At 42.2% G+C, this 27,500-nt stretch overlaps 1 protein-coding gene across 6 annotated transcripts in view; it reads left to right on the top strand.

Moving 5' to 3' along the window:
• LOC139546390 (interleukin-1 receptor accessory protein-like 1) overlaps positions 1–27,500 on the top strand; it is a 561,546-nt gene that overhangs the window by 192,767 nt on the left and 341,279 nt on the right. For all 6 annotated transcript variants that reach the window (XM_071354724.1, XM_071354726.1, XM_071354723.1 and 3 more), the window contains exon 3: positions 2,305–2,590. In XM_071354724.1, coding sequence (XP_071210825.1) covers positions 2,305–2,590 — 286 coding nt within the window. The remainder of the gene's footprint in view (positions 1–2,304; positions 2,591–27,500) is intronic.

Here is a 27,500-nt window from a genome sequence, read left to right as displayed (position 1 = left end):
GTTTTCCCCTCTTGGATGAGTCACTGAGTGTATGACTGTTTTCCCCTCTTGGATGAGTCACTGAGTGTATAACTGTTTTCCTCTCTGGCTGAGCCACTGTGTATAATTGTTTTCCTCTCTGGCTGAGCCACTGTGTATAATTGTTTTCCTCTCTGGCTGAGCCACTGTGTATAACTGTTTTCCTCTCTGGCTGAGCCACTGTGTATAATTGTTTTCCTCTCTGGCTGAGCCACTGTGTATAATTGTTTTCCCCTCTTGGATGAGTCACTGAGTGTATAACTGTTTTCCTCTCTGGCTGAGCCACTGTGTATAACTGTTTTCCTCTCTGGCTGAGCCACTGTGTATAATTGTTTTCCTCTCTGGCTGAGCCACTGTGTATAACTGTTTTCCTCTCTGGCTGAGCCACTGTGTATAACTGTTTTCCTCTCTGGCTGAGCCACTGTGTATAACTGTTTTCCTCTCTGGCTGTGCCACTGTGTATAACTGTTTTCCTCTCTGGCTGTGTCACTGAGTGTATGACAGTTTTCCCCTCTGTCGGAGTCACTGAGTCACTGAGTGTATGACAGCACACACACACAAACCTACGAAACACACAACGATTTAGCATCTACAGAGGTCACATTGATGAAATGTGTACCCAGATGTAGAATTATCTTGTTCAGTGCACAGTATGGGTAGTGTGTTTCTGACATTTTGTTTCCATGGTTACTGAGTAAGGAGGAGGGGACTAATGATGGCAGGGTATAAGAAACATGTTTAACTTCTTATGGCTGCAGGGGCAGTATTGAGTAGCTTGGATGAAAGGTGCACAGAGGTGCCCATAGTAAACTGCCTGCTCCTCAGTCCCAGTTGCTAATATATGCATGTATTATTCGTATTGGATAGAAAACACTCTGAAGTTTCTAAAACTGTTTGAATGATGTCTGTGAGTATAACAGAACTCATATTGCAGGCAAAAAAAATCCAAACAGGAAGTGGGAATTCTGAGGTTGGTAGATTTTCAACACAGCCTCTATTGAACAAACAGTGGGATATGGATGAGCTTGCACTTCCTACGGCTTCCACTGGATGTCAACAGTCTGTAGAACCTTGTCTGATGCCTCTACTGTGTTGTGGGGCCGAAGGAGACAGGAAATAGTCAGGTCTACCATGACCTGGCCATGCTCTGACCATGCTCGTTTACATGAGAGGAGAAGTCAATGTAATTCTCCGGTTGGAACGTTATTCAAGATTTATGTTAAAAACATTCTAAAGATTGATTCAATACATCGTTTGACATGTTTCTACTGAATGTTACGGAACTTTTGGACATTTCGTCTGCTTTTAGTGAACGCGCTTCCTGAGATTGGATTTGTTTACCAAACACGCTAACAAAAATAGCTACTTGGACATAAATGATAGACATTACCGGAGAAAACAAACATTTCTTGTGGAAGTGGGAGTCCTGGGAGTGCATTCTGATGAAGATCATCAACGGTAAGTGAAGATTTATAATGCTTTTTATGAGATTTGTTGACTGCACAATATGGCCGGTAACTGTATGGCTTGCTTGTGTGGCTGAACGCTGTTTTCAGATTATTGAATATTGTGTTTTGCCATAAAGCTTTTTGAAATCTGACACAGCGGTTGCATTAAGAACAAGTGTATCTTTAATTCTATGTAAAACATGTATCTTTCATCAAAGTTTATGATGAGTATTTATGTTATTTGACGTGGTTCTCTGCAATTTCTCCGGATATTTTGGAGGCATTTCTGAACATGGCGCCAATGTAAACTGAGGTTTTTTGGATATAAATATGAACTTTATCGAACAAAACATATATGTATTGTGTAACATGAAGTTCTATGAGTTTCATCTGATGAAGATCATCAAAGGTTAGTGATTAATTCGATCTCTATTTCTGCATTTTGTGAATCCTGTCTTTGGCTGGAAAAATGACTGTGTTTGTCTGTAATTTTGCGGTGACCTAACATAATCGTTTGTGGTGCTTTCGCTGAAAAGCCTATTTGAAATCGGACACTTTGGTGGGATTAACAACAAGATTACCTTTAAAATGATATAAGATACATGTATGTTTGAGGAATTTTAATTATGAGATTTCTGTTGTTTGAATTTGGCGCCCTGCACTTTCACTGGCTGTTGTCATGTCATCCCGTTAACGGATTGCAGCCTTAAGAAGTTTTAACTCTGTCTATTCACCATACCATCCCCCCAATAGTTGACGGTTGTACGGACTGGTCAATAGAATATAATCACATCCTAATTGTCTCTATCTCTCTCTGTCTCTCTTTTTCCTTCCATAGTTGACGGCTGTACGGACTGGTCGGTGGACTACCTGAAGTACCGTGTGTTGAAGGGGGAGCCGGTGAGGCTGAAGTGTGCCCTATTCTACGGCTACATCAGAGCCAACTACAGCCAGGCTCAGAGCGTCGGCCTCAGCCTCATGTGGTACCGCAGCTCTGGCCTGGGCCACGGAGACTTTGAGGAGCCCATCTCCTTCAACGGCGTGCACATGAGCAAGGAGGAGGACGCCATCTGGTTCAGACCGGCCGACCTGCAGGACGTGGGCCTCTACTCCTGTGTGCTACGGTAAGACAGGAGGGACATAGTCTACTCTAGTCTACTCCTGTGTGCTACGGTAAGACAGGAGGGACATAGTCTACTCTAGTCTACTCCTGTGTGCTACGGTAAGACCTAAGAGACAGTAGGAATATTAGAAATATAGTAAGACATTAGAGACAGTAGGGATAGTAGAGATACAGTAAGACATTAGAGACAGTAGTGATACTATAGATACAGTAAGACATTAGAGACAGTAGTGATACTATATATACAGTAAGAGAGAGACAGTAGTGATACTAGAGATACAGTAAGATATTAGAGACAGTAGTGATACTATCGATACAGTAAGACATTAGAGACAGTAGTGATACTAGAGATACAGTAAGACAGAGACAATAGTGATACTAGAGATACCGTAAGACATTAGAGACAGTAGTGATACTAGAGATACAGTAAGACATTAGAGACAGTAGTGATACTATAGATACAGTAAGACATTAGAGACAGTAGTGATACTAGAGATACAGTAAGACATTAGAGACAGTAGTGATACTAGAGATACAGTAAGACAGAGACAATAGTGATACTAGAGATACCGTAAGACATTAGAGACAGTAGCGATACTAGAGATACAGTAAGACATTAGAGACAGTAGTGATACTATAGATACAGTAAGACATTAGAGACAGTAGTGATACTAGAGATACAGTAAGACATTAGAGACAGTAGGGATACTAGAGATACCGTAAGAGAGAGACAGTAGTGATACTATAGATACAGTAAGACATTAGAGACAGTTGTGATACTATAGATACAGTAAGAGGGAGACAGTAGTGCTACTATAGATACAGTAAGACATTAGAGACAGTAGTGATACTATAGATACAGTAAGACATTAGAGACAGTAGTGATACTAGAGATACAGTAAGACATTAGAGACAGTAGTGATACTATAGATACAGTAAGACATTAGAGACAGTAGTGATACTAGAGATACAGTAAGAGAGAGACAGTAGTGATACTATAGATACCGTAAGACATTAGAGATAGTAGTGATACTAGAGATACAGTAAGACATTAGAGACAGTAGTGATACTAGAGATACAGTAAGACATTAGAGACAGTAGTGATACTATCGATACAGTAAGACATTAGAGACAGTAGTGATACTAGAGATACAGTAAGACAGAGACAATAGTGATACTAGAGATACCGTAAGACATTAGAGACAGTAGTGATACTAGAGATACAGTAAGACATTAGAGACAGTAGTGATACTATAGATACAGTAAGACATTAGAGACAGTAGTGATACTAGAGATACAGTAAGAGAGAGACAGTAGTGATACTATAGGTACCGTAAGTCATTAGAGATAGTAGTGATACTAGAGATACAGTAAGACATTAGAGACAGTAGGGATACTAGAGATACCGTAAGAGAGAGACAGTAGTGATACTATAGATACAGTAAGACATTAGAGACAGTAGGGATACTAGAGATACCGTAAGAGAGAGACAGTAGTGATACTATATATACAGTAAGACATTAGAGACAGTAGTGATACTAGAGATACAGTAAGAGAGAGACAGTAGTGATACTAGAGATACAGTAAGACATTAGAGACAGTTGTGATACTAGAGATACAGTAAGACATTAGAGACAGTAGTGATACTAGAGATACAGTAAGACATTAGAGACAGTAGTGATACTAGAGATACAGTAAGAGAGAGACAGTAGTGATACTAGAGATACAGTAAGAGAGAGACAGTAGTGATACTAGAGATACAGTAAAACATTAGAGACAGTAGTGATACTATCGATACAGTAAGACATTAGAGACAGTAGTGATACTATAGATACAGTAAGACATTAGAGACAGTAGTGATACTATAGATACAGTAAGACATTAGAGACAGTTGTGATACTAGAGATACAGTAAGACATTAGAGACAGTAGTGATACTAGAGATACAGTAAGAGAGAGACAGTAGTGATACTATAGATACAGTAAGACATTAGAGACAGTAGTGATACTAGAGATACAGTAAGACATTAGAGACAGTAGTGATACTATAGATACCGTAAGACAATAGAGATAGTAGTGATACTAGAGATACAGTAAGACATTAGAGACAGTAGTGATACTATAGATACAGTAAGACATTAGAGACAGTAGTGATACTAGAGATACAGTAAGACATTAGAGACAGTAGTGATACTAGAGATACAGTAAGACATTAGAGACAGTAGTGATACTATAGATACAGTAAGACATTAGAGACAGTAGTGATACTATAGATACAGTAAGACATTAGAGACAGTAGTGATACTAGAGATACAGTAAGACAGGAGATAGTAGTGATACTATATACAGTGGGGAGAACAAGTATTTGATACACTGACGATTTTGCAGGTTTTCCTACTTACAAAGCATGTAGAGGTCTGTCATTTTTATCATAGGTACACTTCAACTGTGAGAGACGGAATCTAAAACAAAAATCCAGAAAATCACATTGTATGATTTTTAAGTAATTAATTTGCATTTTATTGCATGACATAAGTATTTGATCACCTACCAACCAGTAAGAATTCCGGCTCTCACAGACCTGTTAGTTTTTCTTTAAGAAGCCCTCCTGTTCTCCACTCATTACCTGTATTAACTGCACCTGTTTGAACTCGTTACCTGTATAAAAGACACCTGTCCACACACTCAATCAAACAGACTCCAACCTCTCCACAATGGCCAAGACCAGAGAGCTGTGTAAGGACATCAGGGATAAATTGTAGACCTGTACAAGGCTGGGATGGGCTACAGGACAATAGCCAAGCAGCTTGGTGAGAAGGCAACAACTGTTGGCACAATTATTAGAAAATGGAAGAAGTTCAAGATGACGGTCAATCACCCTCGGTCTGGGGCTCCATGCAAGATCTCACCTCGTGGGGCATCAATGATCATGAGGAATGTGAGGGATCAGCCCAGAACTACACGGCAGGACCTGGTCAATGACCTGAAGAGAGCTGGGACCACAGTCTCAAAGAAAACCATTAGTAACACACTACGCCGTCATGGATTAAAATCCTGCAGTGCACGCAAGGTCCCCCTGCTCAAGCCAGCGCATGTCCAGGCCCGTCTGAAGTTTGCCAATGACCATCTGGATGATCCAGAGGAGGAATGGGAGAAGGTCATGTGGTCTGATGAGACAAAAATAGAGCTTTTTGCTCTAAACTCCACTCGCCGTGTTTGGAGGAATAGAAGGATGAGTACAACCCCAAGAACACCATCCCAACCGTGAAGCATGGAGGTGGAAACATCATTCTTTGGGGATGCTTTTCTGCAAAGGGGACAGGACGACTGCACCGTATTGAAGGGAGGATGGATGGGGCCATGTATCGCGAGATCTTGACCAACAACCTCCTTCCCTCAGTAAGAGCATTGAAGATGGGTCGTGGCTGGGTCTTCCAGCATGACAACGACCCGAAACACACAGCCAGGGCAACTAAGGAGTGGCTCCGTAAGAAGCATCTCAAGGTCCTGGAGTGGCCTAGCCAGTCTCCAGACCTGAACCCAATAGAAAATCTTTGGAGGGAGCCGAAAGTCCGTATTGCCCAGCGACAGCCCCGAAACCTGAAGGATCTGGAGAAGGTCTGTATGGAGGAGTGGGCCAAAATCCCTGCTGCAGTGTGTGCAAACCTGGTCAAGAACTACAGGAAACGTATGATCTCTGTAATTGCAAACTAAGGTTTCTGTACCAAATATTCAGTTCTGCTTTTCTGATGTATCAAATACTTATGTCATGCAATAAAATGCAAATTAATTAATTAAAAATCATACAATGTGATTTTCTGGATTTTTGTTTTAGATTCCTTCTCTCACAGTTGAAGTGTACCTATGATAAAAATTACAGACCTCTACATGCTTTGTAAGTAGGAAAACCTGCAAAATTGTCAGTGTATCAAATACTTGTTCTCCCCACTGTATACAGTAAGACATTAGAGACAGTAGGGATTCTAGAGATACAGTAAGACATTAGAGACAATAGTGATACTAGAGATACAGTAAGACATTAGAGACAGTAGTGATACTATAGATACAGTAAGATATTAGAGACAGTAGTGATACTATAGATACAGTAAGATATTAGAGACAGTACATTTACATTTACATTTAAGTCATTTAGCAGACGCTCTTATCCAGAGCGACTTACAAATTGGTGCATTCACCTTATGACATCCAGTGGAACAACCACTTTACAATAGTGCATCTAAATCTTTTAAGGGGGGGGGGGGGTCAGAAGGATTACTTTATCCTATCCTAGGTATTCCTTAAAGAGGTGGGGTTTCAGGAGTCTCCGGAAGGTGGTGATTGACTCCGCTGTCCTGGCGTCGTGAGGGAGTTTGTTCCACCATTGGGGTGCCAGAGCAGCGAACAGTTTTGACTGGGCTGAGCGGGAACTGTACTTCCTCAGTGGTAGGGAGGCGAGCAGGCCAGAGGTGGATGAACGCAGTGCCCTTGTTTGGGTGTAGGGCCTGATCAGAGCCTGAAGGTACTGAGGTGCCGTTCCCCTCACAGCTCCGTAGGCAAGCACCATGGTCTTGTAGCGGATGCGAGCTTCAACTGGAAGCCAGTGGAGAGAGCGGAGGAGCGGGGTGACGTGAGAGAACTTGGGAAGGTTGAACACCAGACGGGCTGCGGCGTTCTGGATGAGTTGTAGGGGTTTAATGGCACAGGCAGGGAGCCCAGCCAACAGCGAGTTGCAGTAATCCAGACGGGAGATGACAAGTGCCTGGATTAGGACCTGCGCCGCTTCCTGTGTGAGGCAGGGTCGTACTCTGCGGATGTTGTAGAGCATGAACCTACAGGAACGGGCCACCGCCTTGATGTTAGTTGAGAACGACAGGGTGTTGTCCAGGATCACGCCAAGGTTCTTAGCGCTCTGGGAGGAGGACACAATGGAGTTGTCAACCGTGATGGCGAGATCATGGAACGGGCAGTCCTTCCCCGGGAGGAAGAGCAGCTCCGTCTTGCCGAGGTTCAGCTTGAGGTGGTGGTCCGTCATCCACACTGATATGTCTGCCAGACATGCAGAGATGCGATTCGCCACCTGGTCATCAGAAGGGGGAAAGGAGAAGATTAATTGTGTGTCGTCTGCATAGCAATGATAGGAGAGACCATGTGAGGTTATGACAGAGCCAAGTGACTTGGTGTATAGCGAGAATAGGAGAGGGCCTAGAACAGAGCCCTGGGGGACACCAGTGGTGAGAGCACGTGGTGAGGAGACAGATTCTCGCCACGCCACCTGGTAGGAGCGACCTGTCAGGTAGGACGCAATCCAAGCGTGGGCCGCGCCGGAGATGCCCAACTCGGAGAGGGTGGAGAGGAGGATCTGATGGTTCACAGTATCGAAGGCAGCCGATAGGTCTAGGAGGATGAGAGCAGAGGAGAGAGAGTTAGCTTTAGCAGTGCGGAGCGCCTCCGTGATACAGAGAAGAGCAGTCTCAGTTGAATGACTAGTCTTGAAACCTGACTGATTTGGATCAAGAAGGTCATTCTGAGAGAGATAGCGGGAGAGCTGGCCAAGGACGGCACGTTCGAGAGTTTTGGAGAGAAAAGAAAGAAGGGATACTGGTCTGTAGTTGTTGACATCGGAGGGATCGAGTGTAGGTTTTTTCAGCAGGGGTGCAACTCTCGCTCTCTTGAAGACGGAAGGGACGTAGCCAGCGGTCAAGGATGAGTTGATGAGCGAGGTGAGGTAAGGGAGAAGGTCTCCGGAAATGGTCTGGAGAAGAGAGGAGGGGATAGGGTCAAGCGGGCAGGTTGTTGGGCGGCCGGCCGTCACAAGACGCGAGATTTCATCTGGAGAGAGAGGGGAGAAAGAGGTCAGAGCACAGGGTAGGGCAGTGTGAGCAGAACCAGCGGTGTCGTTTGACTTAGCAAACAAGGATCGGATGTCGTCGACCTTCTTTTCAAAATGGTTGACGAAGTCATCTGCAGAGAGGGAGGAGGGGGGAGGAGGGGGAGGAGGATTCAGGAGGGAGGAGAAGGTGGCAAAGAGCTTCCTAGGGTTAGAGGCAGATGCTTGGAATTTAGAGTGGTAGAAAGTGGCTTTAGCAGCAGAGACAGAAGAGGAAAATGTAGAGAGGAGGGAGTGAAAGGATGCCAGGTCCGCAGGGAGGCGAGTTTTCCTCCATTTCCGCTCGGCTGCCCGGAGCCCTGTTCTGTGAGCTCGCAATGAGTCGTCGAGCCACGGAGCAGGAGGGGAGGACCGAGCCGGCCTGGAGGATAGGGGACATAGAGAGTCAAAGGATGCAGAAAGGGAGGAGAGGAGGGTTGAGGAGGCAGAATCAGGAGATAGGTTGGAGAAGGTTTGAGCAGAGGGAAGAGATGATAGGATGGAAGAGGAGAGAGTAGCGGGGGAGAGAGAGCGAAGGTTGGGACGGCGCGATACCATCCGAGTAGGGGCAGTGTGGGAAGTGATGGATGAGAGCGAGAGGGAAAAGGATACAAGGTAGTGGTCGGAGACTTGGAGGGGAGTTGCAATGAGGTTAGTGGAAGAACAGCATCTAGTAAAGATGAGGTCAAGCGTATTGCCTGCCTTGTGAGTAGGGGGGGAAGGTGAGAGGGTGAGGTCAAAAGAGGAGAGGAGTGGAAAGAAGGAGGCAGAGAGGAATGAGTCAAAGGTAGACGTGGGGAGGTTAAAGTCACCCAGAACTGTGAGAGGTGAGCCGTCCTCAGGAAAGGAGCTTATCAGGGCATCAAGCTCATTGATGAACTCTCCAAGGGAACCTGGAGGGCGATAAATGATAAGGATGTTAAGCTTGAAAGGGCTGGTAACTGTGACAGCATGGAATTCAAAGGAGGCGATAGACAGATGGGTAAGGGGAGAAAGGGAGAAAGACCACTTGGGAGAGATGAGGATCCCGGTGCCGCCACCCCGCTGACCAGAAGCTCTCGGGGTGTGCGAGAACACGTGGGCAGACGAGGAGAGAGCAGTAGGAGTAGCAGTGTTATCTGTGGTGATCCATGTTTCCGTCAGTGCCAAGAAGTCGAGGGACTGGAGGGAAGCATAGGCTGAGATGAACTCTGCCTTGTTGGCCGCAGATCGGCAGTTCCAGAGGCTGCCGGAGACCTGGGACTCCACGTGGGTGGTGCGCGCTGGGACCACCAGGTTAGGGTGGCCGCGGCCACGCGGTGTGAAGCGTTTGTATGGTCTGTGCAGAGAGGAGAGAACAGGGATAGACAGACACATAGTTGACAGGCTACAGAAGAGGCTACGCTAATGCAAAGGAGATTGGAATGACAAGTGAACTACACGTCTCGAATGTTCAGAAAGTTAAGCTTGCGTTGCAGAAATCTTATTGACCAAAATTATTAAAATGATACAGTACTGCGGAAGTGGGCTAGCTAGCAGTGGCTGCGTTGTTGACTTTGTTTGAGAGTGTCGCTGGCTAGGTAACCTCGGTAGCTAGCTATGTAACCTCGGTAACTGGCTCGTTAATTAGTATAAACTACACAATTGTCTTAGATACAAGGACAGCAAAGACAACTATGTAGCTAGCTAACACTACACTAATCAATCGTTCCGTTGATCCGTTGAATGTAATAGTTTCTACAGTGTTGCTATTCGGTGGCTAGCTGGCTAGCGAGCAGTGTTGACTACGTTACGTTACGTTAAAAGGACGAAAAATAGCTGGCTAGCTAACCGAATTAGTCTAAACTACGCAGTTATCTTAGAAACAAAGACAGCAAAGACAACTATGTAGCTAGCTAACACTACACTAATCGAGTCGTTCCGTTGAATGTAATAGTTACTACAGTGTTGCTGTTCGGTGGCTAGCTGGCTAGGTAGCAGTGTTGACTACGTTACGTTAAAAGTTACGTTAAAAGAACGAAGAATAGCTGGCCAGCTACGCAATTATCTTTGATACAAAGACGGCTAAGTAGCTAGCTAAGATTAAACAAATCAAACCGTTGTACTGTAATGAAATGAAATGAGAATGTGAAAATGTGATACTACCTGAGGAGCGAAGCGGAAGGTAGCGAAGCTGGCTAGGTAGCAGTGTTGACTACGTTACGTTAAAAGTTACGTTAAAAGAACGAAGAATAGCTGGCTAGCTACGACAGTAGTGATACTATAGATACAGTAAGACATTAGAGACAGTAGTGATACTATAGATACAGTAAGACATTAGAGACAGTAGTGATACTAGAGATACAGTAAGACATTAGAGACAGTAGGGATACTAGAGATACCGTAAGAGAGAGACAGTAGTGATACTATAGATACAGTAAGACATTAGAGACAGTTGTGATACTATAGATACAGTAAGAGGGAGACAGTAGTGCTACTATAGATACAGTAAGACATTAGAGACAGTAGTGATACTATAGATACAGTAAGACATTAGAGACAGTAGTGATACTAGAGATACAGTAAGACATTAGAGACAGTAGTGATACTATAGATACAGTAAGACATTAGAGACAGTAGTGATACTAGAGATACAGTAAGAGAGAGACAGTAGTGATACTATAGATACCGTAAGACATTAGAGATAGTAGTGATACTAGAGATACAGTAAGACATTAGAGACAGTAGTGATACTAGAGATACAGTAAGACATTAGAGACAGTAGTGATACTATCGATACAGTAAGACATTAGAGACAGTAGTGATACTAGAGATACAGTAAGACAGAGACAATAGTGATACTAGAGATACCGTAAGACATTAGAGACAGTAGTGATACTAGAGATACAGTAAGACATTAGAGACAGTAGTGATACTATAGATACAGTAAGACATTAGAGACAGTAGTGATACTAGAGATACAGTAAGAGAGAGACAGTAGTGATACTATAGGTACCGTAAGTCATTAGAGATAGTAGTGATACTAGAGATACAGTAAGACATTAGAGACAGTAGGGATACTAGAGATACCGTAAGAGAGAGACAGTAGTGATACTATAGATACAGTAAGACATTAGAGACAGTAGGGATACTAGAGATACCGTAAGAGAGAGACAGTAGTGATACTATATATACAGTAAGACATTAGAGACAGTAGTGATACTAGAGATACAGTAAGAGAGAGACAGTAGTGATACTAGAGATACAGTAAGACATTAGAGACAGTTGTGATACTAGAGATACAGTAAGACATTAGAGACAGTAGTGATACTAGAGATACAGTAAGACATTAGAGACAGTAGTGATACTAGAGATACAGTAAGAGAGAGACAGTAGTGATACTAGAGATACAGTAAGAGAGAGACAGTAGTGATACTAGAGATACAGTAAAACATTAGAGACAGTAGTGATACTATCGATACAGTAAGACATTAGAGACAGTAGTGATACTATAGATACAGTAAGACATTAGAGACAGTAGTGATACTATAGATACAGTAAGACATTAGAGACAGTTGTGATACTAGAGATACAGTAAGACATTAGAGACAGTAGTGATACTAGAGATACAGTAAGAGAGAGACAGTAGTGATACTATAGATACAGTAAGACATTAGAGACAGTAGTGATACTAGAGATACAGTAAGACATTAGAGACAGTAGTGATACTATAGATACCGTAAGACAATAGAGATAGTAGTGATACTAGAGATACAGTAAGACATTAGAGACAGTAGTGATACTATAGATACAGTAAGACATTAGAGACAGTAGTGATACTAGAGATACAGTAAGACATTAGAGACAGTAGTGATACTAGAGATACAGTAAGACATTAGAGACAGTAGTGATACTATAGATACAGTAAGACATTAGAGACAGTAGTGATACTATAGATACAGTAAGACATTAGAGACAGTAGTGATACTAGAGATACAGTAAGACAGGAGATAGTAGTGATACTATATATACAGTAAGACATTAGAGACAGTAGGGATTCTAGAGATACAGTAAGACATTAGAGACAATAGTGATACTAGAGATACAGTAAGACATTAGAGACAGTAGTGATACTATAGATACAGTAAGATATTAGAGACAGTAGTGATACTATAGATACAGTAAGATATTAGAGACAGTAGTGATACTATAGATACAGTAAGACATTAGAGACAGTAGGGATTCTAGAGATACAGTAAGATATTAGAGACATTAGTGATACTATAGATACAGTAAGACATTAGAGACAGTAGTGATACTAGAGATACAGTAAGAGAGAGACAGTAGTGATACTATAGATACAGTAAGACATTAGAGACAGTAGTGATACTAGAGATACAGTAAGACATTAGAGACAGTAGTGATACTATAGATACAGTAAGACATTAGAGACAGTAGTGATACTAGAGATACAGTAAGAGAGAGACAGTAGTGATACTATAGGTACCGTAAGTCATTAGAGATAGTAGTGATACTAGAGATACAGTAAGACATTAGAGACAGTAGGGATACTAGAGATACCGTAAGAGAGAGACAGTAGTGATACTATAGATACAGTAAGACATTAGAGACAGTAGGGATACTAGAGATACCGTAAGAGAGAGACAGTAGTGATACTATATATACAGTAAGACATTAGAGACAGTAGTGATACTAGAGATACAGTAAGAGAGAGACAGTAGTGATACTAGAGATACAGTAAGACATTAGAGACAGTTGTGATACTAGAGATACAGTAAGACATTAGAGACAGTAGTGATACTAGAGATACAGTAAGACATTAGAGACAGTAGTGATACTAGAGATACAGTAAGAGAGAGACAGTAGTGATACTAGAGATACAGTAAGAGAGAGACAGTAGTGATACTAGAGATACAGTAAAACATTAGAGACAGTAGTGATACTATCGATACAGTAAGACATTAGAGACAGTAGTGATACTATAGATACAGTAAGACATTAGAGACAGTAGTGATACTATAGATACAGTAAGACATTAGAGACAGTTGTGATACTAGAGATACAGTAAGACATTAGAGACAGTAGTGATACTAGAGATACAGTAAGAGAGAGACAGTAGTGATACTATAGATACAGTAAGACATTAGAGACAGTAGTGATACTAGAGATACAGTAAGACATTAGAGACAGTAGTGATACTATAGATACCGTAAGACAATAGAGATAGTAGTGATACTAGAGATACAGTAAGACATTAGAGACAGTAGTGATACTATAGATACAGTAAGACATTAGAGACAGTAGTGATACTAGAGATACAGTAAGACATTAGAGACAGTAGTGATACTAGAGATACAGTAAGACATTAGAGACAGTAGTGATACTAGAGATACAGTAAGACATTAGAGACAGTAGTGATACTATAGATACAGTAAGACATTAGAGACAGTAGTGATACTATAGATACAGTAAGACATTAGAGACAGTAGTGATACTAGAGATACAGTAAGACAGGAGATAGTAGTGATACTATATATACAGTAAGACATTAGAGACAGTAGGGATTCTAGAGATACAGTAAGACATTAGAGACAATAGTGATACTAGAGATACAGTAAGACATTAGAGACAGTAGTGATACTAGAGATACAGTAAGAGAGAGACAGTAGTGATACTATAGATACAGTAAGACATTAGAGACAGTAGTGATACTAGAGATACAGTAAGACATTAGAGACAGTAGTGATACTATAGATACCGTAAGACAATAGAGATAGTAGTGATACTAGAGATACAGTAAGACATTAGAGACAGTAGTGATACTATAGATACAGTAAGACATTAGAGACAGTAGTGATACTAGAGATACAGTAAGACATTAGAGACAGTAGTGATACTAGAGATACAGTAAGACATTAGAGACAGTAGTGATACTATAGATACAGTAAGACATTAGAGACAGTAGTGATACTATAGATACAGTAAGACATTAGAGACAGTAGTGATACTAGAGATACAGTAAGACAGGAGATAGTAGTGATACTATATATACAGTAAGACATTAGAGACAGTAGGGATTCTAGAGATACAGTAAGACATTAGAGACAATAGTGATACTAGAGATACAGTAAGACATTAGAGACAGTAGTGATACTATAGATACAGTAAGATATTAGAGACAGTAGTGATACTATAGATACAGTAAGATATTAGAGACAGTAGTGATACTATAGATACAGTAAGACATTAGAGACAGTAGGGATTCTAGAGATACAGTAAGATATTAGAGACATTAGTGATACTATAGATACAGTAAGACATTAGAGACAGTAGGGATTCTAGAGATATAGTAAGACATTAGAGACAATAGTGATACTAGAGATACAGTAAGACATTAGAGACAGTAGTGATACTATATATACAGTAAGACATTAGAGACAGTAGTGATACTATAGATACAGTAAGACATTAGAGACAGTAGTGATACTATAGATACAGTAAGACATTAGAGACAGTAGTGATACTATAGATACAGTAAGACATTAGAGACAGTAGTGATACTAGAGATACAGTAAGACATTAGAGACAGTAGTGATACTAGAGATACAGTAAGACATTAGAGACAGTAGTGATACTAGAGATACAGTAAGACATTAGAGACAGTAGTGATACTAGAGATACAGTAAGACATTAGAGACAGTAGTGATACTAGAGATACAGTAAGACATTAGAGACAGTAGTGATACTATAGATACAGTAAGACATTAGAGACAGTAGGGATACTAGAGATACAGTAAGACATTAGAGACAGTAGTGATACTATAGATACAGTAAGACATTAGAGACAGTAGTGATACTATATATACAGTAAGACATTAGAGACAGTAGTGATACTATAGATACAGTAAGACATTAGAGACAGTAGTGATACTATAGATACAGTAAGACATTAGAGACAGTAGTGATACTAGAGATACAGTAAGACATTAGAGACAGTAGTGATACTAGAGATACAGTAAGACATTAGAGACAGTAGTGATACTATATATACAGTAAGACATTAGAGACAGTAGTGATACTAGAGATACAGTAAGACATTAGAGACAGTAGTGATACTAGAGATACAGTAAAACATTAGAGACAGTAGTGATACTATAGATACAGTAAGATATTAGAGACAGTAGTGATACTATAGATACAGTAAGACATTAGAGACAGTAGTGATACTATATATACAGTAAGACATTAGAGACAGTAGTGATACTAGAGATACAGTAAGAGGGAGACAGTAGTGATACTATAGATACAGTAAGACATTAGAGACAGTAGTGATACTAGAGATACAGTAAGACAGGAGATAGTAGGAACAACATGCTCCCTTCCACTCTCTACATTCAACTGAAGGTTCTCCCTCTGTGATATTGATGGCTGAGTCTCTTTTTCTCTCCCTCACTCCCTCACTCCCTCTCTCTCACTATCTCTTCCCCCCTCCAATCTCTGGCAGAGTCAGAATCTAAATGGTTGTGTTTTGGTCGTTCTGTCTAGAGCGTCTGAAGTGGATGTTTCTCATATGCCTGGAGGCATCATAGTACTCTCTCCCTCCCTCTCTCTGTCACTCTGCTCTCATTTACTCCTCTCTCCTTCACTCGTTCCCTCTCTTAGACTAAAAACATAATTTCTAAGGCCAGAACACTGACAATGTTCTCTACAGTACTGTGCGTGTAGGTGTCTGACGCTAGACAAGCAGATAACCTGCATTATGAAATTCAAAGCATGTTCTCCAGTGTTTTAAAGTGTTAAACAGCCTCAGGCTTGGTATGTTCAAATGTAGTGCATGGGAGGATTCAAGAGTTATCCAGTACCCTAATCAGAGAAGCACTTTGGAGATTTGCAGCTGAGCTGATATCAATTATATTTTTGTTCGAGGGTAAGCTTCGCAAATTTTATCACATATGACCCAAACACTTCATCCAAACAGCTGTGCTAGGAAAAGAGAAAGAGTGAGAGAGGGAGAGAGAGAGAGAAAGAGGGTGTGAGAAAATAGGGAAAGTGAGAGAGCGAGAGAGTGAGCGAGAGAGACATGTACAAAACATTAGGAACACCTACTCTTTCCATAACATAGACTGACCAGGTGAATCCAGGTGAAAGCCTATGTATGATCCCTTATGTCACTTGTGCTTCTGTCCCCAACCAAGGAGGGCCTACAGCAGCACCTAGATCTTCTGCACAGATTTTGCCAGACCTGGGCCCTGACAGTAAATCTCAGTAAGACCAAAATAATGGTGTTCCAAAAAAGGTCCAGGCGTAAGGACCACAAATACAAATTCCATCTAGATACCGTTGCCCTAGAGCACACAAAAAACAATCAATCAATCAATCAATCAATCAAATGTATTTATGAAGCCCTTCTTTCATCAGCTGATGTCACAAAGTGCTGTACAGAAACCCAGCCTGAAACTCCAAACAGCAAGCAATGCAGATGTAGAAGCACGGTCGGTGGCTAGGAAAAACTCCCTAGAAAGACCAGAACCTAGGAAGAAACCTCGAGAGGAGCGAGGCTCTGAGGGGTGGCCAGTCATCTGGCTGTGCCGGGTGGAGATTATAACAATACGTACCTCGGCCTTAACATCAGCGCCACAGGTAACTTCCACAAAGCTGTAAACGATCTGAGACACAATTCAAGAAGGGCCTTCTATGTCATCAAAATGAACATAAAATTCAATACACTAAATTGAGACTCTGCATGCAGAATTCTGCAAAAATATCCTCTGTGTACAACGTAAAACACCAAATAATGCATGCAGAGCAGAATTAGGCCGATACCCACTTATTATCAAAATCCAGAAAAGAGCCGTTATATTCAACAACCACCTAAAAGGAAGCAATTCCCAAACTTTCCATAACAAAGCCATCACCTACAGAGAGATGGACCTGGAGAAGAGTCCCCTAAGCAAGTTAGTCCTGGGGATCTGTTCACAAACAGATCCCACAGAGCCCCAGGACAGGAACACAATTAGATCCAACCAAATCATGAGAAAACAAAGAGATAATTACTTGACGCATTGGAAAGAATTAACACAAAAACTGAGCAAACTAGAATGCTATTTGGCCCTAAACAGAGAGTACACAGTGGCAGAATACCTGACCACTGTGACTGATCCAAACTTAAGGAAAGCTTTGACTTTGTACAGACTCAGTGAGCATAGCCATGATAGTTCTCAAGAGATGACAGGCTATGTGCACACTGCCCACCAAAGGAGCTGGAAACTGAGCTGCACTTCCTTGCCTGCCAAATGTATGGCCATATTAGAGACACACATTTCCCTCAGATTACACAGACCCACAAAGAATTTAAAAAATAGATCAAATTTTGATAAACTCCCATATCTATTGGCTGAAATACCACAGTGTGCCATCACAGCAGAAATATTTGTGACCTGTTGCCACAAGAAAAGGGCAACCAGTGAAGAAAAAACGCCATTGTAAATACATACCGTATATGTTTATTTATTTTCCCTTTTGTACTTTAACTATTTGCACATCATTTCAACACTGTGCAGTGCATTCGGAAAGTATTCAGACCCCTTGACTTCTTTCACATTTTGTTACGTTATAGCCTTATTCTAAAATGGATTAAATAGTTTTTTTCACTCATCAGTCCACACACAATACCCCATAATGACAAAGCAAAAACTTTTATTTAACATTTTTGCAAATGGTTAATTAATACGTAACTGAAATATAACGTTAGCATAGGTATTCAGACCCTTTACTTAGTACATTGTTGAAGCACCTTTGGCAGGGAGTCTTCTTGATTATGATGCTACAAGCTTGGCACACCTGTATTTGGTTTCTCCCATTCTTCTATGCTGATCCTCTCAAGCTCTGTCAGGTTGGATGGGGAGCGTCGCTGCACAGCTATTTTCAGGTCTCTCCAGAGATGTTCGATCTGGTTCATGTACGGGCTCTGGCTGGGCCACTCAAGGACATTCAGAGACTTGTCCTGAAGCCACTCCTGCGTTGTCTTGACTGTGTGCTTAGGCTTGTTATCCTGTTGGAAGGTGAACCTTTGCGATGTCCTGAGTGCTCTGGAGTAGGTTTTTTTCAAGGATCTCTCTGTACTTTGCTCCGTTCATCTTTGCCTCGATCCTGACTAGTCTCCCAGTCCCTGCTGCTGAAAAACATCCCTACATCATGATGTTGCCACCACCATGCTTCACCGTAGGGATGGTGCCAGGTTTCCTCCAGATGTGACACTTAGTATTCAGGCCAAAGAGTTCAATCTTGGTTTCATCAGACTAGGGAATCTTGTTTCTCATGGTCTGAGACTTTAGGTGCCTTTTGGCAAAATCCAAGTGGGCTGTGCCTTTTACTGAGGAGTGACTTCCGCCTAATCCTCTACCACAAAGGCCTGATTGGTGGAGTGCTGCATAGTTGTCCTTCTGGAAGGTTCTCCCATCTCCACAGAGGAACGCTAGAGCTCTGTCAGAGTGACCATCGGGTTCTTGGTCACCTCCCTGACCAAGGCCCTTCTATCCCGATTGCTCAGTTTGGCCAGGCGGCCAGCTCTAGGAAGAGTCTTGGTGGTTCCAAACTTCTTCCATTTAAGAATGATGAAGGCCACTGTGTTCTTGTGGACCTTCAATGCTGCAGAAATGTGTTGTTACCCTTCCCCAGATCTGTGCCTCGGAGGTCTATGGACAATTCCTTCAACATCATGGCTTGGTTTTTGCTCTGACATGCACTGTCAACTGTGGGACCTTATATAGACAGGTGTGTGCCTTTCCAAATTATGTCCAATTTTTGAATTTACCACATATGGACTCCAATCCAGCTGTAGAAACATCTCAAGGATGACCTTTGGAAACAGGATGCAACTGAGCTCATTTGCGAGTCTATAGTAAAGGTTCTGAATTCTTATGTAAATAAGGTATTTATGTTTGCTTTGTCATTAGACGGTATTGTGTGTAGATTGCGGAGGATTTTGTGTTCATTTAATCCATTTTAGAATAAGGCTGTAACGTAACAAAGTGTGGAAAAAGTCAAGGGGTATGAATACTTTCCGAAGACACTGTATATAGGCAAATGTCTTTAGTCTTTATTAAACTTTTGTGAGTTTAATATTTACTGTAAATGTTTTATTGTTTATTTAACTTGAGTTTAATATCTATTTGACTTGCTTGGCAATGTAAACATATGTTTCCTATGCCAATAAAGCCCATTGAAGTGAATTGAGAGATATTCCTCCATTCCACTGCTACTCATACAGTCAATATCCCCACATTAATGGTTGTTTTTTTTGTCTCCAAGTTTTGCTCAGTGATTGATGCTCATATTTATAAAGGCGAGACTCAGATACAGACACAGGAGGCAGATGGTTGGACTCTTAGATGTTTATTGATCCAAAAAGGAGTAGGCAAGAGAATGGTCATGGACAGGCAAAAGGTCAAAACCAGTTCAGAGTCCAGGAGGTACAGAGTGGCATGCAGGCTCGAGGTCAGGGCAGGCAGAATGGTCAGGCAGGTTGGTACAGAGACCAGAAACAGGCAATGGTCAAAACCGGAAGGATTAGCAAAAAGAGAATAGAACAGGCAGTAGCACGGGAAAAAGACGCGGGTTGACTTGGACATACAAGACGAACTGGCACAGAGAGACAGGAAACACAGGGATAAATACACTGGGGAAAACAATTAACACCTGGAGGGGGTGGAGACAATAACGAGGACAGGTGAAACAGATCAGGGTGTTACAATATTGTATAATAAAAGCCTGCTCAGAATTTCAATTATCACTTAAAGTTTGACTGTTAGCGTAGGAGATTATAATGGGGATCGAATCATCTATCTGCAGAGTATATAGTCGTCCTATATTATTGTGCATTGGAGTTATGCTGCTATATTGAGTTGGCTATATCTAAACGTAGATCAATCCTTCAGTGGAGAAAGTACAGCTTTGCATTAAAACCTTCCAGATGTTATTCCCTGGAAGGAGATATGGACGTGCACAGGATCATTGAAGCGTTTAGTGTGTGTGTATGTGTGCGTGTGTGTGCGGGTGTGTTTGTGTGTTAGCCCCTTTGTCCTTAGCCATCTGAAACTTAACTTTTCCCATCAGTGTGTGTAGGTGACTACATAACATTCATGTTCTCTCTCTCTCTCTCCCTCCCTCCATCTCTCTCTCTCTCTCCCTCCCTCTCTCTCTCTCTCTCTCTCTCTCTCTCTCTCTCTCTCTCTCTCTCTCTCCATCACTTTATATTGGTGTCATTGTCCATTTGGAAGACCCATTTGCGAACAAGCTTTAACTTCCTGACTGATGTCTTGACATGTTGCTTCAATATATCCACATCATTTTCTTTCCTGATGATGCCATCTTTTTTGTGAAGTGCACCAGTCCCTCCTGTAGCAAAGCACCCCCACAACATGATGCTGCCACCCTCGTGCTTCACGGTTGGGATGGTGTTCTTCGGCTTGCAAGCCTCCCCCTTTTTCCTCCAAACATAATGATGGTCATTATAGCTAAACAGTTCCATTTTTGTTTCATCAGACCAGAGGACATTTCTCCAAGAAGTACCATCTTTGTCCCAATGTGCAGTTGCAAACTGTAGTCTGGCTTTTTTCTGGCGGTTTTGGAGCAGTGGCTTCTTCCTTGCTGAGTGGCCTTTCAGGTTATGTCGATATACGACTCGTTTTACTGTGGATATAGATACTTTTGTACCTGTTTCCTCCAGCATCTTCACAAGGTCCTTTGCTGTTGTTCTGGGATTAATTTGCACTTTTCGCACCAAAGTATGTTCATCTCTAGGAGACAGAACGCGTCTCCTTCCTAAGCGGTATGATGGCTGCGTGGTCCCATGGTGTTTATACTTGCGTACTATTGTTTGTACAGATGAACGTGGTATCTTCAGGTGTTTGGAAATTGCTCCCAATGATGAACCAGACTTGTGGAGGTCTACAATTTTATTTCTGAGGTCTTGGCTGATTTCTTTTGATTTTTCCATGATGTCCGCACAAATGGAGAATGACCACAAGCATACTTCCAAAGTTGTGGTAAAATGGCTTAAGGACAACAAAGTCAAGGTGTTGGAGTGGCCATCACAACGCCCTGACCTCAATCCTATAGAACATTTGTGGGCAGAACTGAAAAAGTGTGTGCGAATAAGGAGGCATACAAACCTGACTCAGTTACACCAGCTCTGTCAAGAGGAATGGGCCAAAATCACCCAACTTATTGTTGGAAGCTTGTGGAAAGCTACCCGAAACGTAGAAAGACAATGCTACCAAATTCTAATTGAGTGTATGTAAACTTCTGACCCACTGGGAATGTGATGAAAGAAATAAAATATTAAATAATAATTATCTTTACTATTATTCTGGCATTTCACATTCCTAAAATTAAGTGGTGATTCTAACTGACCTAAGACAGGGAATTTTTACTAGGATGAAATGTCAGGAATTGTGAAAAACTGAGGTTAAATGTATTTGGCTAATGTAAACTTCCGACTTCAACTGTATATCTTTCTCTCTCTCTTGCTCTCTCTCTCTCTTTCTTGCTCTCTCTCTCTTGCTCTCTCTCTTTCTTGCGCTCTCTCTCTTGCTCTCTCTCTCACTCTCTCTCTCTTGCTCTCTCTCTCTCTTGCTCTCTCTCTCTCTTTCTTGCTCTCTCTCTCTTGCTCTCTCTCTCTCTCTCTCTCTCTTGCTCTCTCTCTTTCTTGCGCTCTCTCTCTCTCTCTCTCTCTCTCTCTCTCTCTTGCTCTCTCTCTCTCTCTTGCTCTCTCTTGCTCTCTCTCTCTCTCAATTCAATTCAATTCAAGGGGCTTTATTGGCATGGGAAACATGTGTTAACATTGCCAAAGCAAGTGAGGTAGATAATATACAAAAGTCAAATAAACAATAAAAATGAACAGTAAACATTACACATACAGACGTTTCAAAACAATAAAGACATTACAAATGTCATATTATATATATGCAGTGTTGTAACAATGTACAAATGGTTAAAGCACACAAGTTAAAATAAATAAACATAAATATGGGTTGTATTTACAATGGTGTTTGTTCTTCACTGGTTGCCCTTTTCTTGTGGCAACAGGTCACAAATCTTGCTGCTGTGATGGCACACTGTGGAATTTCACCCAGTAGATATGGGAGTTTATCAAAATTGGATTTGTTTTCGAATTCTTTGTGGATCTGTGTAATCTGAGGGAAATATGTCTCTCTAATATGGTCATACATTGGGCAGGAGGTTAGGAAGTGCAGCTCAGTTTCCACCTCATTTTGTGGGCAGTGAGCACATAGCCTGTCTTCTCTTGAGAGCCATGTCTGCCTACGGCGGCCTTTCTCAATAGCAAGGCTATGCTCGCTGAGTCTGTACATAGTCAAAGCTTTCCTTAAGTTTGGGTCAGTCACAGTGGTTAGGTATTCTGCCACTGTATACTCTCTGTTTAGGGCCAAATAGCATTCTAGTTTGCTCTGTTTTTTTGTTAATTCTTTCCAATGTGTCAAGTAATTATCTTTTTGTTTTCTCATGATTTGGTTGGGTCTAATTGTGCTGTTGTCCTGGGGCTCTGTGGGGTGTGTTTGTGTTTGTGAACAGAGCCCTAGGACCAGCTTGCTTAGGGGACTCTTCTCCAGGTTCATCTCTCTGTAGGTGATGGCTTTGTTATGGAAGGTTTGGGAATCGCTTCCTTTTAGGTGGTTGTAGAATTTAACGGCTCTTTTCTGGATTTTGATAATTAGTGGGTATCGGCCTAATTCTGCTCTGCATGCATTATTTGGTGTTCTACGTTGTACACGGAGGATATTTTTGCAGAATTCTGCATGCAGAGTCTCAATTTGGTGTTTGTCCCATTTTGTGAAATCTTGGTTGGTGAGCGGACCCCAGACCTCACAACCATAAAGGGCAATGGGCTCTATGACTGATTCAAGTATTTTTAGCCAGATCCTAATTGGTATGTTGAAATGTATGTTCCTTTTGATGGCATAGAATGCCCTTCTTGCCTTGTCTCTCAGATCGTTCACAGCTCTGTGGAAGCTACCTGTGGTGCTGATGTTTAGGCCGAGGTATGTATAGTTTTTTGTGTGCTCTAGGGCAACGGTGTCTAGATGGAATTTGTGGTCCTGGCGACTGGACCTTTTTTGGAACACCATTATTTTGGTCTTACTGAGATTTACTGTCAGGGCCCAGGTCTGACAGAATCTGTGCAGAAGATCTAGGTGCTGCTGTAGGCCCTCCTTGGTTGGTGACAGAAGCACCAGATCATCAGCAAACAGTAGACATTTGACTTCGGATTCTAGTAGGGTGAGACCGGGTGCTGCAGACTGTTCTAGTGCCCGCGCCAATTCGTTGATATATATGTTGAAGAGGGTGGGGCTTAAGCTGCATCCCTGTCTCACCCCACGACCCTGTGTGAAGAAATGTGTGTGTTTTTTGCCAATTTTAACCGCACACTTGTTGTTTGTGTACATGGATTTTATGATGTCGTATGTTTTACCCCCAACACCACTTTCCATCAATTTGTATAGCAGACCCTCATGCCAAATTGAGTCGAAGGCTTTTTTGAAATCAACAAAGCATGAGAAGACTTTGCCTTTGTTTTGGTTTGTTTGGTTGTCAATTAGGGTGTGTAGGGTGAATACATGGTCTGTTGTACGGTAATTTGGTAAAAAGCCAATTTGACATTTGCTCAGTACATTGTTTTCATTGAGGAAATGTACGAGTCTGCTGTTAATGATAATGCAGAGTATTTTCCCAAGGTTACTGTTGACGCATATTCCACGGTAGTTATTGGGGTCAAATTTGTCTCCACTTTTGTGGATTGGGGTGATCAGTCCTTGGTTCCAAATATTGGGGAAGATGCCAGAGCTAAGGACGATGTTAAAGAGTTTTAATATAGCCAATTGGAATTTGTTGTCTGTATATTTGATCATTTCATTAAGGATACCATCAACACCACAGGCCTTTTTGGGTTGGAGGGTTTTTATTTTGTCCTGTAACTCATTCAAGGTAATTGGAGAATCCAGTGGGTTCTGGTAGTCTTTAATAGTTGATTCTAGGATTTGTATTTGATCATGTATATGTTTTTGCTCTTTATTCTTTGTTATAGAGCCAAAAAGATTGGAGAAGTGGTTTACCCATACATCTCCATTTTGGATAGATAATTCTTCGTGTTGTTGTTTGTTTAGTGTTTTCCAATTTTCCCAGAATTGGTTAGAGTCTATGGATTCTTCAATTACATTGAGCTGATTTCTGACGTGCTGTTCCTTCTTTTTCCGTAGTGTATTTCTGTATTGTTTTAGTGATTCACCATAGTGAAGGCGTAGACTCAGGTTTTCCGGGTCTCTATGTTTTTGGTTGGACAGGTTTCTCAATTTATTTCTTAGATTTTTGCATTCTTTATCAAACCATTTGTCATTGTTGTTCATTTTCTTCGGTTTTCTATTTGAGATTTTTAGATTTGATAGGGAAGCTGAGAGGTCAAATATACTGTTAAGATTTTCTACTGCCAAGTTTACACCTTCACTATTGCAGTGGAACGTTTTACCCAGGAAGTTGTCTAAAAGGGATTGAATTTGCTGTTGCCTAATTGTTTTTTGGTAGGTTTCCAAACTGCATTCCTTCCATCTATAGCATTTCTTAATGTTACTCAGTTCCTTTGGCTTTGATGCCTCATGATTGAGTATTGCTCTGTTCAAGTAGACTGTGATTTTGCTGTGGTCTGATAGGGGTGTCAGTGGGCTGACTGTGAACGCTCTGAGAGACTCTGGGTTGAGGTCAGTGATAAAGTAGTCTACAGTGCTACTGCCAAGAGATGAGCTATAGGTGTACCTACCATAGGAGTCCCCTCGAAGCCTACCATTGACTATGTACATACCCAGCGTGCGACAGAGCTGCAGGAGTTGTGACCCGTTTTTGTTGGTTATGTTGTCATAGTTGTGCCTAGGTGGGCATATGGGGGAGGGAATGCTGTCACCTCCAGGTAGGTGTTTGTCCCCCTGTGTGCTGAGGGTGTCAGGTTCCTGTCCAGTTCTGGCATTTAGGTCGCCACAGACTAATACATGTCCCTGGGCCTGGAAATGATTGATTTCCCCCTCCAGGATGGAGAAGCTGTCTTCATTAAAGTATGGGGATTCTAGTGGGGGGATATAGGTAGCACACAGGAGGACATTTTTCTCTGTTAAGATAATTTCCTTTTGAATTTCTAGCCAAATGTAAAATGTTCCTGTTTTGATTAATTTAATGGAGTGAGTTAGGTCTGCTCTATACCAAATTAGCATTCCCCCTGAGTCCCTTCCCTGTTTCACACCTGGTAGTTTGGTGGATGGGACTACCAGCTCTCTGTAACCTAGAGGGCAACCAGTGGGTCCGTCTCCTCTATACCATGTTTCTTGCAGGATGACAATGTCTGCATTACCGATTTCTTTGGTGAAGTCCGGGTTCCTGCTCTTTAGGCCAAAGGCAGATGACCTCAGGCCTTGGATATTCCAGGATGATATAGTGAAGGCTTTTTGTTCCATAAAGTGTCCAATGTTGTTGGTCGGGGTTTGGCCTCAGGCCAGTAAGTGTGAGCAGAGCCTGCTGAGCATCTGGTACATGCCGTTGGCTTGGGCGAGTGTAAGAGTGGGGGTTGGGCCTGTTTGCCCGCTCACTACCTGGGCGTATGTGTGACTTCCATGTTGATGCCCTCTTTGCCCGGGTGGGGTGCATGGGGTGGGCAGGAGTGGCATGGGTCTGATCTGAGGGGGCCTAAATTGGGTGTGGGCATGGTTGATGTGGGGGGGGTGTGTAGGTCCAGGGGGGGGTCCTGGAGGTCTTGGAGGGTGTCTCGCTGGTCTGGGTGGGGTGTCTATTGATCTCTTGCTCCTGTGCTCTTGCTCTCTCTTGCTCTCTCTTGCTCTCTCTCTGTATATACAGTGGGGAGAACAAGTATTTGATACACTGACAATTTTGCAGGTTTTCCTACTTACAAAGCATGTAGAGGTCTGTAATTTTTATCATAGGTACACTTCAACTGTGAGAGAAGGAATCTAAAACAAAAATCCAGAAAATCACATTGTATGATTTTTAATTAATTAATTTGCATTTTATTGCATGACATAAGTATTTGATACATCAGAAAAGCAGAACTGAATATTTGGTACAGAAACCTTAGTTTGCAATTACAGAGATCATACGTTTCCTGTAGTTCTTGACCAGGTTTGCACACACTGCAGCAGGGATTTTGGCCCACTCCTCCATACAGACCTTCTCCAGATCCTTCAGGTTTCGGGGCTGTCGCTGGGCAATACGGACTTTCGGCTCCCTCCAAAGATTTTCTATTGGGTTCAGGTCTGGAGACTGGCTAGGCCACTCCAGGACCTTGAGATGCTTCTTACGGAGCCACTCCTTAGTTGCCCTGGCTGTGTGTTTCGGGTCGTTGTCATGCTGGAAGACCCAGCCACGACCCATCTTCAATGCTCTTACTGAGGGAAGGAGGTTGTTGGTCAAGATCTCGCGATACATGGCCCCATCCATCCTCCCTTCAATACGGTGCAGTCGTCCTGTCCCCTTTGCAGAAAAGCATCCCCAAAGAATGATGTTTCCACCTCCATGCTTCACGGTTGGGATGGTGTTCTTGGGGTTGTACTCATCCTTCTATTCCTCCAAACACGGCGAGTGGAGTTTAGAGCAAAAAGCTCTATTTTTGTCTCATCAGACCACATGACCTTCTCCCATTCCTCCTCTGGATCATCCAGATGGTCATTGGCAAACTTCAGACGGGCCTGGACATGCGCTGGCTTGAGCAGGGGGACCTTGCGTGCGCTGCAGGATTTTAATCCATGACGGCGTAGTGTGTTACTAATGGTTTTCTTTGAGACTGTGGTCCCAGCTCTCTTCAGGTCATTGACCAGGTCCTGCCGTGTAGTTCTGGGCTGATCCCTCACATTCCTCATGATCATTGATGCCCCACGAGGTGAGATCTTGCATGGAGCCCCAGACCGAGGGTGATTGACCGTCATCTTGAACTTCTTCCATTTTCTAATAATTGTGCCAACAGTTGTTGCCTTCTCTCCAAGCTGCTTGGCTATTGT

This window comes from Salvelinus alpinus, chromosome 20 (genome assembly GCF_045679555.1).
Source record: "Salvelinus alpinus chromosome 20, SLU_Salpinus.1, whole genome shotgun sequence".
Classification (NCBI taxonomy): Eukaryota; Metazoa; Chordata; class Actinopteri; order Salmoniformes; family Salmonidae; genus Salvelinus; species Salvelinus alpinus.
The sequence above is the reverse complement of the archived record's forward strand: the minus strand, read 5'-3'. Positions and strand labels throughout refer to the sequence as shown.